Source organism: Macaca nemestrina, chromosome 3, assembly GCF_043159975.1.
Source record: "Macaca nemestrina isolate mMacNem1 chromosome 3, mMacNem.hap1, whole genome shotgun sequence".
Lineage (NCBI taxonomy): Eukaryota > Metazoa > Chordata > Mammalia > Primates > Cercopithecidae > Macaca > Macaca nemestrina.
The window spans coordinates 134,131,619-134,146,546 of record NC_092127.1 but is presented as its reverse complement, the minus strand read 5'-3'; the positions used below and the strand labels follow the sequence as shown (position 1 = coordinate 134,146,546).

Genomic DNA, 14,928 nt, shown 5'->3' with positions numbered 1-14,928 from the left:
AGATACCACAAAACACTATGAAAAAGTCATCAGAGTGATGGGTAAAAGAAGTACAATAAGCTGAGAAATGTGTGGGAGTGAAAAAATTGCAACAGCAATTACAGACTATTTTTTCAAGAATTATACAGTAACAAAAGAATAGGTTAGAATATGCAAATAGCAAGGTTAAGACAAGTTCTTTGGGGTTGGCAAAAACTTTTGAGGTGTTTGTAGTGGATGAGAAATAATCTGGTTATGGGGATGAAAAGGAAAAGAGATTGATGGGAAATGCAAGAGCGGAGAAAGCAGAGAGAGAGAGAGAGAGAGAAATGAACCAGGACTTAGTAACTGTTTGGACTGAGGATGGATAAAAGCTAAACATCATAAAGGTATAGTGCCTGAGGACCAAAGGGACTGTGCATCAATAAGAAAAAAAAAGAAAAGAAAAGAAAAGAAAAGAGCAGAGCAAGACACTAGCAGAATTCCATTTGGTATACATTAGGTACCGAAGAAATCACTGTTGATTGAACAAATGAAATCTCTCATCACATCTGGAATATATGACATGTTCAAGGAAGATATCTACCAATTTATCTACTCTTTTTATCTGGAGGACAAAATTAAATTAAAATAAACTTTCAATTCAGAGTTGCTGGGTAAAATGTAGGATGCCCAGTTACATTTGAATTTCAGGTAAACAACAAATAGTATTTTCAGTATAAGTGCTTCATATGTAACATTTAGGACATATTTATACTAAAAATTATTCAATATTTATTTAAAATTCATCTGTAACTGGGCACGCTTTATTTTTGTTTGCTAAATATGGCAACACTATTTCAATGAGATATAGAATATTTTGAGTAAGAGTCACATCTAGAAAATAGAAAAATGTGGCCACAAGAAAACAGAAAATACACTGGTACCTAAGTGCATGAAAGAACTAATGTAACCGATACAGAGAAATAAAACAGCAACTTTTAAAACTTTCCCTAGAGAAATAAAGCATTTAACTTAAATATTAACTAATAATATAAGCCAGTAAAGGAAAGTCTCTAAATGAGCGGTATGAAGATCAGATAATCAGAAGAGGGAATAATCATCTTGAGTACAGAAAAAAACAAAACAAAACTTAAACTAAGCCCTAAAAGGGTTTTTGCAGAACTCTCATATTCAAAAGGCAGCAGGAGCAACAGTAGAAGGACAGCGAAACTGTAACAAAAGGGAATAAAAGTGACAAACTTTAGATGTGTATTTCTTTCTGCATTGGCAGCAAAAAAAGAGATAAAGTATTAGAGAGAGAGAGACATCATAAGCAAAGATGCTGATATGGGGACATATAATGCTTCATTCCGTTTTAAAGACTTACTGAATTCTCACCTTTGTGGAGGATCTAACAGTGAATAGACCAGATGCGTTAAGCAGATTGTTTAGGTAAATGAGTACTGGGGGAAAAGGTTTAAAGAAAATGAGATCAAGTTGCTGAGGATCTTAACTGCAGTAAATCTCATGAAAAGGGATTTCAATCTATTTTTTGAAATATCTTTTTCAAGTGAATTATCCTGTTATACTGAGTGGATCTGCTCACAATTCTTAAAGAGTGCATACTAAAGGATTTATTTTAAAATTTAAAAGACCACAGCATCCTCCCTAAAGGAAAAAGTGGGGGATATATGAGACAGGATGAACAAAATGTTCAAAGCCATCGAGACTAGGTGATGTGTATATGAGGCTTTACTGCATTATTCTATTTTAGTGCACATTTAAAATTTTCCATAATACTTTTAAAAGTAGGAACGTGTAATCTTCAAGGAGATTTAAGGACAGAATGGTTTTTACACTTGACTTTCTCGGTGGGAGAAAATCACAAGGATGCTTTGCACAGGAAGATTAATATGACATTTCATTTCCATTAAATGAATGTTAATTCCTAGAATAATCATGAAGGTTCTTAGTCCCATGATTAACAGTATCTCTGGGTAGTATAATAAGTAATAATAATAAAAATAATAATTAAAGGTTCTGTATTACAGTAGATCCTCAAAGTCATCAATAGTTTCATGGAAACTGCAACTTGAAGCAAAATGATGTTTAACTGCACCAATTTTACCATAGGCTAATCACTATAAACAAGAGTTAAGTCCCTATGGCATATTCCTGGTCACAAAAACATCACCAAACTTCAAAATAAGGATCAAAACGTTTCTAATATTAAATGTTAAAATAAATGTGAGCTATACATACATTTAAGAAAGATTAATAAAAATAACTAAGGTAATTATTATCATTCGAGGTCAGGGTTGTGAGTGGCCAGAGCCTATCCCGGCAGCTCAGGGTGCAAAGCAGAAACTATCCCTAGACAGGACACTATCCCATCACAGGGTGCCCTCACACACACACCCACACTCAGTCTGACCGGGAAATTAAGACATGCCAGTGAACCTAATATGCATGTGTTTGGGATGTGGAAGGAAACCAGAGTGCCTAGTGGAAACCCATGCAGACATGAGGAGAACATGCAAACTCCACACAGGCAGTAGCACGAGAATCGATTTCTCTTTTTTCATCAACGTTATAATGAAACGGTGTTATCTGAGGACCTGCTGTACCCCTTTTGAGTACCAACTGATAAAATATGTGCTTTTAAAAATATAAATGACAGTGATACCACTAATAAAAGCCTCAAGGTTAACTTGTTGATGTACTTATTTAGACTTTTTCCCCCAAAGTGGTGAGCCAGATTTGCAGTAATCTGAAGTCTTACCTTATCCCCTACAGCATGCATTTGAGTTACAGTTGTCTGTACCATTATAAGATATCAAGATGAATTAGTTGTTTTGCTTGTGATTAGGATTATAGAAAATTATAAGAGGCCATCACTCCCATCCTAACAACCAAGGAAGCAAGATACCCTATAAAAATCACAGTTTTAAAAAACTCACCATTAAGATGCGGAAAGAAGTCAAACATTTAATTGTTTTTAAAAAATTATTTTTTATTTTATTATTTATTTATTTTTAAGATATTAATACATAGTCTCACTGTTGCTCAGTCTGGTGTGCAGTGGCATGATATAGCTCACTATATCCCTACAGGTGTGGGCCATCATGCCCAACTAATTTTTCTATTAATGAATTTTTAATGGCTACATGTAGACTTGGGTGACAGAGCAGAATTCAGGAGTCCTAGGCATAGATCAAGTCTGCACCCACTCACCAAACTTTCTCATGGTCTTTGCCAAGTGCACGGGTAATACACGTAAGACTGGAGGTTGCACAGGAAAGCTAAAAGAGTTCCGCCTTAGATACATGGAGCCTCTCTTAAGCTTAAGGAAGCCACTTTCTTAAGATGGGAGACAGAGAAGCAGAGCTGAGAGAAACCTCTCTGAGGCATTCAACCACTTTGGAAAGGGCTCAGGTATCTGCCTTCTGAAGGTGAGGGGCAGAGTATTTGGGCAAAGAAAGATCCCCCAAAAAGAAAACTGGGGTATCAAGAAAAATACAGCAGTCCATGGGACCTTCTGGTATGATGGAAATGTTCTGTATCTTGTATGGATGGTGGTTATAACCATCAAAACTCATTTCAATGAATACTTCAAAACTGTGTATTTTAAAGTATGCCTCAATTAAAAAAACAAACAAACAAGGAATCTGATGTGAAAAACAAAATACTAACTGATCCTTTCAATCACCTCCTCAGAAGAAACTGACATTCAATTTTGAAATCTGGTGTCTCACTCAGAGAGCTGGAAACTGTAAGCCAACAGGTATTAATGCTCATTATCTAGATACAGTGTGAACAAGCTGTGTCTAGTTTTAAAGGTTTACAGGAATCTTTTAAGGAATCTGGTTTGCAAGTTGAAGGGATATACCCAGTAAGAAATCGATAGAAAATCTGGAGAAAGCAAGAAGAAATAAAGACACCATTCCAACAATAAATGGAAAATTTAAAACCTGCCTTTTTATCTTGAGACATAGTTATCCTAGAGTTCTAATCCTAAACACTCTAATACCCCTCTCTCCTGCTCTTTCCCCTGAAACACATCCCTACCACCATGAAAAAGAAAGCTTGTCTTCATGCTAGTGAAGCTGAAGGGAGAAGACCTTCCTTCCTCTGACAGATGTACTGAGGGCCTGTGAGAGCAAGCCTTGCTGGCTCCAGGGGATGCATGTCACTTTTCCTGTACCTTCTCTCACAATCTAATTATGGCTGAAATGAAAAAAGGAAAATTAAGTCCTGATGACTGTGTGTCCTAGGAAAGGTTCAGGATAAGAGAGCCAGCTAGCATGACCAAGCAGACAGAGGACGCAGTAGCCTCTCAGAAGATGGCATTCCCAATTTTCTCTCTCCATTAGACTTCTGAGTTATGGAGCCGGCAGGACCTAATCAAATGATAATACCTAGAAAGGACAGTAACAATACCTAACACTGACTGAGAGATGACTACATGCCATCCACTATGCTAAGTTCTGCCTATCTATGAAGTTGACACTTACAGTACCTTTGAGATAAGTACTATTACCATCCCAATGTTGCAAATGGGCAACTGAGACGGTTCCACAGCCTGTTAAGTCGTTGAGCCCAGTACCTGAAACCAAGCAGTCTGACACAAGAACTCACTATCTATAAGTTCCTCTACCTGAAACACTATGCTGCTCCCTGAAAGAATAGAAACAAGGCAGATTCTAGAGCCAGAAAACCCTGAGTTCAAATCCTCCTTTTACCATATACTTGTAATATGGTCTTTGGAAGGTCAGTTAACTTTTCTAAGTCTCTGTTTCATCTATAAAATAGAGGTAACATCTAATAACTCACCAAGTGATTGTGAGAATTATAGACAATTACTGTGAAGAGTCTGGCACCTAGTAGGTACCTCAATAATTGATCATTATGATTGATGGTAATAAATCATATTTGTTTAAAACTCATTTCTGAGTTATTTACCATGTGTGTGCACATGTGTGCGTATACACAACATATAAATATAGGTATTGATATAAATGAAAAAGGATAAACGAAGGATAAAAGTTGGCCTTCATGACCACATACACACACACACACACACACACACTTTTTCCCCTAACTTCTTTCACATTTTAATTAAGGTACGCAATTGATGCACACGAAGGGATTGCTGCCCTGGAATATGGGGCATCTACAGGAACTGGAAGGGTAAACATTGCCATTTGTGTACACTGAAGCATCATGGCATTCTAGAAATGGCACCAGTCTAGGAACCACCCAGACTTCAGTTCAAATCTTTGTTCTACGAATACATGGCTATGTGACCTAAAGCAAGAAAGGTGATTTACCCTCTGAAGCTTCAGTTTCTCTCATGTATAAAATAGAAGTAATTAACCCTGGTAGTGTATGTTGATGGTGATAGCACATATTAAGGTCTATAATGATGAGAATATGTGTAACATATGTGGTCTCTAGTAGGTGCTCTATAAATAGTAGCTAAGTTGAAATGATATTATGCCTCTATGTCTCTATCATAGTCATACTAGAAGTCAATCAGAACTTCCATTTTTTTCATGAACCTTATTGTAACATTTTGTTTTAGTACATATCAATTACTGGAGTCTCTGCCAGGACTTGCCCAAAGACAGGGCTTAAAAGTTCATTAATTTTAATGATTCCCTTGATTAGTTACAAAAAGAATTAAGTTAGATAATTTCTTTTTTTAAGTCAGTGGAAGTCAGTGTTTCATTAATATTTATTACAAATTAACTTATGTTTTTATTAATTATATTTTATTAACTATATCTTAATTAAAATATATATTATTAAATTATAGTTTATTAATTATATTTTTACTAGAAGAATTGTGAATAAAATTCTTTCAAATCTAGAAGGAGGTAGTTTTCCCTGTATTTAGGCAAGACCTTTTAGGCAATAGGCTGACCAGCTGAAAGACTGAAAGCTGAACTTCTTTCTGTATACATGGGGTAAAACATATACACATACTTTTTCACACACACAGTATCAAACATGGAAGAAATAGAGAGGTAAGGTTTGAGGAAAGCCAGAGAAGACTTTAACAGCAAAAAAAGCAATCAAGAGAGCCACAGAATATAAAAACAAAAAAGAGGGTCACATGAGAGTTGCCCAGGAAAGATACAAAACATCATCTTTGAAAGGGATGTTAGGGCACTCACTACATAATATCTGTAGAAATGTCCGGGTCTCCTGAGAGATGGGCACTCTATCAATACAAGGTATTATGGCTTCTGTCTTTATAACTGAAAGATTGATATTCTTTGGTAAGATTCCATGTTCAGCATAGAAGGCGCACAATTGGAAGTCTGAAACAGCACTTTCCCCTTTTTCTCCAACACAAAAGCCTCCTTCCAGTGTGTGACCTTCCATGCAAAACAGCTCATTTTTAAAGCTTAGTTCCAGTCTCCTAAAGATCCTTGGTTACAAGCCATGGGAAAGGATATCATGTGACAGAGGCACAGTCCTTTCTAAGTGACAGGGGAAAGGTCCTGCTACAATCACTCTTAGTGAAGAGAACACAGCACCATTTGGTTAGTAAGAATTCTTAACCATACGAGAAACAGAGAGAGGATACTGTGCTCTCATTTTCCAACTTCTCACATTTTCCCTTGTGAAAATATTTCGAGGTTACAATTAACGTGATGTGGCAGTTAAATTCCTAAGAAGTTTTAAAAAGCGTGTTATAGAAGTAAATATTGGCTTCAGCTTTTTTTAAGGCAAAAAAAAAAAAAAAAAGTGCTGACTAGAGCAAAGGAAAGTGGTTTTTTTTTCCTATCCCTCCACTGTCAATAATTATTACATAAGTGTTGATGCCAGAATTGCTGAATGGTAGAAGACATCATATATTATAAGTATTATAAACAAGTATACAATATGCAGTCAGTGTGAAGGTATTTTAAAATAGTAAGTCACTTACCATGTCAGTAGAAGAAATAGTTGGCGAATACTCTGGGGCCAGTGTGGTGTCATTAGATATTGAGATATTAGCTGTAAGCAAAAGACAATTATTTTATACTATAAAACAAAAACAGAAAAAGACCTTAAATACGTAATTAGATATTTTTAAAAGCAGGACTAGGCAGTAAAAATGTCTTTAATAACAACATAAGAGCACAATGAATTTTTATTTATTTTAAATGTGTTCACCTTTCACGTAGATAAAACAAAGATTTGGACACATCTGCTGTGGACACATTTTGGACACAGCTGCTGTGCTCTAATCTGATAAGAAATGATGATGAATAATTCAAAGAGACGGTATTAAAATTTGTTTCAGGTTTCAAGAAAAAAGATAAATGAAACTTCCCTGATACTACAAGGTACTCAATATATTTTGTCTAGTGGAACAAGGGCTGTTCATAATTGATTAAGTTAATCACTGGCTTCAGAATGCACAGGAAAATCTCCCATATTGAAGCTTTACTAATTAAGACTTAAATAATTTATAGTTTTGGGAAATTTCGACAGTGTATGAGAACGGTTATCTTTTTAACATGTGTGAAAACGAAATAAAGTACTAAATAATATAAATATAATGGAGATGAATATTTAATCTAATTTTAAAAATTATTTTCATACAATTTGGCATCATTTATAGGTTTAAGATGGCACTTGAAGAATAACCTAATGTATTAAACCAACCTTCCTCTTGGAAATCTTTTGTTCCATTTTTAAAATTTTATGTGTCTGAAAATTAAAACATAGTATTTAAAAAGTATTCTATAAGTAAAATATTTTTTCTTTATCAGATAAGCCTTTTTCCTATTTTGTGAAGCTTTAGGTATTATAAAATAAACTATTAGAGCATATTCCTAATTTATAGAAATATAAAACAACACATCAGGGTTTTTATTTGTTCGTTCGTTTGTTTAGGGTCCCACAGTTTATTAAACATCTGAATTGCTAGCTACTGTTTGGTCCCTACTCCAGTCCCTCTGAGCCACTAGCTTGCCTTTTCAGCTTGCCATGCTTCAAGTCCTGCCTATATAAACCTTTAAGAAGAAACACGCAGGTTTTGATAGCTGATGTTAGAATATGAGATCCATAAGGGAGGAACAGAAGAAGCTTATCTCGTTCACTGTTTTTCCCTAAAACCTACCCAGTGTAGCTCTTAAAAGGAACTCAAAAATATTTGTTTACTATCAATAAAGGAAGTTAGAAAAGAGGGCATTTCATGACTAAAAATGAGAATGACAGCAGATAAATTGGGAACAAAAGAAACAAGAAAAACAAACTAAAAGAGAGAAAATATTTAGCTTGAGCCCTACTTTTGGTCAATTTTGGAATTCACTCTGATCTTTCAAGACTTTAGATTGTAAAACTGTTAACCTAAAGCTAGCTGTTGCCAGAGTTTCTCTATTTCAGCAGTAAAGGAAGTACATGTGCATATTATCTGTGTTCTTATTCTCTCTGTTTCATTACAGATCACAGAGGGAACTAAAATAGGCTGAAGCACATCAAAAAGCTAATCCACCATGATCAGGTAGGCTTTATCCCTGGGATGCAAGGTTGGTTCAACATATGCAAATCAATAAATGTGATTGATCACATAAGCAGAACTAAAGAAAAAAATACAAGATTATCTCAACAGATGCAGAAAAGGCTTTGGATAAAGTTCAACATCCATTCATGTTAAAAAAAAAAAACTCTCAACAAACTAAGTATTGAAGGAACATACTTCAAAATAATAACAGCCATATATGACAAACCCACAGCCAAAATCATATTGAATGGGCAAAACCTGGAAGCATTGAAAACCCCTTGAAAATCTGTACAAGACAAGGATACCGTCTCTCACCACTCCTATTCAACATAGTATTGGAAGTCCTGGCCAGGGCAATCAAGCAAGAGAAAGAAATAAAGAGCATTCAAATAGGAAGAGAGGAAGTCAAACTATCCCTGTTTGCAGACAACATGATCCCATATCTAGAAAACCCCACAGTCTCAGCCCAAAAGCTTCTTAAGCTGATAAATAACTTCAGCAAAGTCCCAGGATACAAAACCAATGTGCAAAAATCACTAGCATTCCTATATATTAACAACAATCAGGAACAAACTCCCATTCATAACTGCCACAAAAAAGAATAAATGCCTAGGGAATACAGCTAACCAGGGAGATGAACAATCTCTACAAGGAGAACCACAAACCACTGCTAAAGAAAACAGAAATGACACAAACAATGGAAAAACATCCTATGCTCATGGATAAGAAGAATCAATATTGTTAAAATGGCTATACTGCTCCTAGTAATTTATATATTCAATGTTATTCCTATTTAACCACCATTGAGATTCTTCACGTAAGTAGAAAAAACTATTTTAAAATTTATATGAAACCAAAAAAGAGCCCGAATAGCCAAAAAGAACAAGGCTGGAGGCATCATGTTAGCCAACTTCAAACTATACTACCTGGCTCTAGTAACAAAAACAGAATGGTACTGGTACAAAAACTGACACACAGACCTATGGATCAGAATAGAGAATCCAGAAATAAGACTGCACATCTACAACCATCTGATCTTCAACAAACCTGACAAAAAGAAGCAATGGGGGAAAGGATTCCCTATCAATAAATAGTACTGGGATAACTGGCTGATTATAAGCAGAAAATTGAAACTGGACCTCTTCCTTATGCAATATACAAAAATTAACTCAAGATGGATTAAATACTTAAATGTAAAACCCAAGACTATAAAAACCCTAGAAGACAATGTAGATAATACCATTCAGGACACAGGCATGGGAAATGATTTCATGACAAAGATGCCAAAAGCAATTGCAACAAAAGCAAAAACTGACAAATTGAATTTAATTAAACTAAAGAGTTTCTGAACAGCAAAATAAACTATCAACAGAGTAAACAAACAACCTACAGTATGGAAGGATATTTTTGCAAACTATGCATCTGACAAAGGCCTAATATCCAGTATCTAAAATGAACTTAAACAAATTTACAAGAAAAAAAAAAAAACAGCCTTATTCAAAAGTGGGCTAAGGACATGAACAGACACTTTTCAAAAGAAGACATACATGCAGCCAATAATCATAGGAAAAAAAAAAAAGCTCAACATCAATGATCATTAGAGAAATGCAAATCAAAACCACAATGAGATACTCTTCACACAAGTCAGAATGGCTATTACTAAAATGTCAAAAAAAAAAAAAAAAAAAAAACAGATGCTGGTGAGATTGTAGAGAAAAAGGAACACTTATACACTGTTGGTGGGAGTATAAATTAATTCAATCATTGTGGAAGACAGTGTGGCGATTCCTCAAAGACCAAGAGAGAAATAACATTTGATCCAGTCATCCCATCACCGGGTATATACCCAATGGAATACAAATTGTTCTATTATAAAGACACACGTACACCCATGTTCACTGTAGCACTATTCCCAACAGCAAAAACATAGAATAAACTTAACTGCCCATCAATGATAGACTGGATAAAGAAAAGGTGGTACATAACACCATGGAATACTATGCAGCCATAAAAGGAATGAGATCATGCCCTTTGCAGGGACATGGATGGAACTGGAGGCCATTATCCTTAGCAAACTAATGCAGGAACAGAAAACCAAATACTGCCTGTTCTCACTTATGAACGAGAGCTAAATAATGAGAGCACATGGACACATAGAGGGGAACAACACACTCTGGGGCCTATTAGATGGTGGAGAGTGGGAGGAGGAAGAGGATCAGGAAAAACAACTAATGGGTACTTGGCTTAACACTTGGGTGATGAAATAATCTTTAAAACAATCCCCCATGACACACATATAGCTATGGAACAAACCTGCACATGTACCCCAAACTTAAATGAAAGTTAAAAAAACAAAAACAAAAACAAAAATAGGCTAAATGATGTTTGGCCTAAACAATAAAGCCAAATGAATCCATTCTCAAAAGGAAGATGTTAGTAAATAGTTACTAAGAAAATCTAGGTTTGTATTACTATGTTGTTCTAAAAAGGTGAAAGAACATTTTCTTATATTGTATTTCTTCATTTGAAAACATTCTAGAGCACATAATGGGTATACTTTTATACCCATTTCATATTGGATGAGACTCTGAAGCTTACTATGCCAGGTTACTTCCCCAGGGTTACAGTTTATCAGAAGCAGAGTTGGTAGCAAGACCTCCTTCAGCATTCTTTCTTCTCCTACGCAGCATTTCTAACCATCAATATCAGGTGATTTATGTGGCCACAGAATTCAAGGTGAGATAGTACTTGCCAGTGTTCGATGATGTGACTCTCAACCGTGACCTGAAATGTCTGATCTGTCTGAGCTTTTGAGGAAAAGCAGCATATGTGAAATTACAGATACTATTTGGATGGTGTTGAGAAGCTTCCCTTCTTGAGCTAGATTCTTTAATGCAATTTTATCAGCTTCTTGTCACGAGAGTTTGAGGGTCTTTTTGCAACACACTTTTCTGCATAAAAACAAGGAGTAAAGACTGAGGAGGAAAGATAGTCAAGGCTCTTTCTTCATGAAATGAATGATGGATAATAAAGGCCAGGGGTGTAGTAAAACAGGATTGTAATCTGAACCGTTAGTAGCTGCTCTCGAGTTTCGGATAAGCATCAATTCTGCTCATTTAAATTCCTTTTAGAATTTCAATTTTTTCCCCTAAGACAAGCTATTAAAGCACATTGGCTCTCAAAATCCCAAAAGACCAGCATCAAAAGGACAGTAAAAAGTATATAACACGTTCCCTACTTATTTTAATAAGCATCTGCTTCAGAAGAAAGACTTGAAAATAAATACATTTAAAAAGCACTTTCATAAATGCATATTGGCAGGGTATGTTATACTCCATAAACAAGATTAAAAGCAAATTTCTTTAGGCTCACAGAAAAGAAGATGATCAATCCCAATTGGAAGCTTGGTCTATAAGAACCATTGGTTACCATTTGGATCCAGGTGCAAATATTTTGGCAACCAATTGCAGAATGATCCATATATATGGAATCTGCAATCTCCTTAATTAGGATTCTGGAAAAGTCAAATGGGAAAACTAAAATACTCCACACTGTCTCTCCCATTTGCTGAGCATCCTGGCTCATGAGGCAAAGAAACCCTTTGCCCTGGGAATCTGGCTAATTTAGATTTAGCCAATTATCACTGGGACGATCTCTGTTTCATACTGGCTTTCAGGGAGCTTCCACAGGTTGATCGTTTTCCATACTTGGATTTTCGTATCTCATTTCTCCTTCCCATGTATCAGATTTTAGCTGATTTTCCGGAATGAGGGAATGAATATTCTAAGTGAGAGACCTTTTAAAATGTATCTGTGGCTTTTCCTTCTTAGCCTATTTATACCAAAATTATTTTGTGTGTGAAAAATCAGACCTCGGCGATGACCTTGAGCAGTAGGATATAAATAACTCCCACCAGCTTAGCATTCCAATAATGGAACACTAGGCATTTAAGCTGACTTCTTCTTTATGTTTAATGAGAGATTTAGAGAAAGAACAAGGGGATCAAGCATGGCTGCAGTTGTGGGAGCTGTGAGAGAAAAAAGGAGGTGACATCCACATGTCAGTGTTGGCATACCTCTTGCATAGGGGAATATCTATTGCACTGTTAAAGGTTGTCCCTCTTTATCTTCTAGTGACCCGGCCTCAGGAACTACCCCAAGGCTCCTCTGCTGTACACATTAGCAGGAACTGTACCATAAGGAACAGGTACGAACTCACGTGAGACTGTGAGGTCAAGTGTAAGCAACAATTGGTCACTAAGGCCATAGCTGTCTGCTTTTAATGTATAACCTAATACAATGTGGAGAAGGGAGTACTAGGATTGGGCTTGAATTCTAGACCCAGCAACTTCTGAGCACAGTACCCTTAAGCTCCCTCACCGCATAATCTTGAGGAGTTACTTCCCACCTCTTGACCACAGACCCTCATTTGTAAAACTGGATTTGAAACCAACTACCTCATAAGGTTACTGTGCAGATTAAATAACACAATGTAGGCAAAATTGTAAACACAGTGTCCAGTATCAGGATAGATCTAAATAAATGGCAGCTAAGATTACTCCTAGCTGTGACCTGCAGAAAGCAGACCTTGTCCCTGGAATGAATGCCAGCTATCTCTCAAGATTTATGTGATGGTTAAATATACATACATAATGTTATTAAGATATAGTTGATTAAAATCCCCTAGTAAAATGTCTGGCACTTGGATGGTACTTAATAAATATTAGTCTAATCTGAACCTGTGCCCCCAACATGGCTTCTTAGGGTTATAATAATATGGCACTAATTAACCTGATGTGAACAAGAAAAACTTTAAGACTATTTTCCATGATAATGAAACTCCAAAGTTTTATTCTGTTACATTTAAGAAACATCTTAAGGCAATTAAGTAACTAGAAAATAGATAAAGGATAAAATTAAATAAGCTCTGCCACATGGTCATGTCAGATTTATTTAAGGGTTCTGGATAACTTGAGCACACTGTACCTTTTGACTAAGTCAAACATGTATGCTTTTAATTCCTAGGTCAATAAAGGCAACAAAAGGTAAAAATGGCTTTTGAGGGAAGACAAAATAAATTAGGAAAACTGGGAGAAGTAGCTTCTAGGGAAATTATTTGCCACTATCTCAGTCTTAAGTCTTAAAACAGATAAAATCAGCAGTAAGTTTTTCTTTGTTTTTTTCTTATTATCCTTTTAGTTTTCCCAAGTATCTTCAGCAAGCCTTAATGCTTGAGATTTTCACTACAACTAGGCAAGTTCAAGTTGTATATTCTTTAATCTACAGGCACTATTCACAAGTTCACCTACGACGTTGTGCTGGAAGTTAAAGAGCTGAGCTACTGTGGAGATACTAAGATGAATATATTTAAGCTGCATGGTGGCATGCACCTGTAGTCCTAGCTACGCAGGAGGCTGAGGTGGGAGGATCATTTGAGCCCAGCAGTTTGAAGTTGCACTGAGCTATGATCGTGCCACTGCACTCCAGTTTGGGTGACAGAGCAAGACCCCACCAAAAAAAAAAAAAAAAAAAAAGGTATATTTTGTCACCAATTTCACAAAAACTTCTCTCTCATACCCACCCATCATTACATTTTGGAGATGTGTTATAGACATTACTGTGGGGAAACTTTTACAAATCTGCTTTTATATAAACCCAAAACAGAGAATTTTCCAGGTCTGATGACAATCTTATTTTCTGATTCCTGCAAGCATTATGCAGAAACTGCTGAAACATAGGTTAAGACATGAAAAGAAAACAAAATGATGGGTCTCTTCCAAAACACTATTACCATAGATGATAAAATGTCAACTGTGCCAGTAAAGGATTCTCACAAATGCAAGCCTGAGGGATGCTACAGCAGCAGAACTTGTACTTCCTTGTTTTACCATTAGTTTATGATTTAAACCTACTTCATAAAGAGGGAATGGCACACAATAAAAATAAAATCACATATATTATGATATAGTTCATGGAAGTTAGGATGATCTTTTATTTTCTAATTTTCTTTTAATGGGCTTTCTAATTATAAAACACATATTGACTATAATATGGGAACACAGGGGATGCAATCCAGCAATTCTTTTCAATGATTATAACATATTGGTGCACAACACTTATTAATATATTAGAAAAATTATGTAGAAACAAATGATGTTGAAACTCTAGTGACAACCATTTTCGAGCATCTAGAAGCCTCCTTATGCTGTGAATGACAAAAAGGTATGGAAATGGAAGCCATGGCTACTTCTAGTCACTAGGCTTGGTCTTATAGTTTCATACCAGGAAAAAAGCCAACTTTTACTTGAAGATAATATACACAGGGATGCACTTCGTTCCTGAGAAAGAATTTACTCACCTTTCTCATGCATCTATTATTAAGCATGTTCTCCTGGAACAGTCAACAATAAATCAATAAAATATATCCCTTTTGTTAACAATATAGTGTCTGTCCCTTTGAGGCTA

At 35.7% G+C, this 14,928-nt stretch overlaps 1 protein-coding gene across 7 annotated transcripts in view; it reads right to left on the bottom strand.

Annotated features, from left to right (window-relative positions):
• Nucleotides 1-14,928, bottom strand: part of LOC105477324 (solute carrier family 4 member 4) — a 504,202-nt gene that overhangs the window by 82,196 nt on the left and 407,078 nt on the right. For all 7 annotated transcript variants that reach the window (XM_011733788.3, XM_011733790.3, XM_011733791.3 and 4 more), the window contains one exon: nt 6,899-6,969. In XM_011733788.3, coding sequence (XP_011732090.1) covers nt 6,899-6,969 — 71 coding nt within the window. The remainder of the gene's footprint in view (nt 1-6,898; nt 6,970-14,928) is intronic.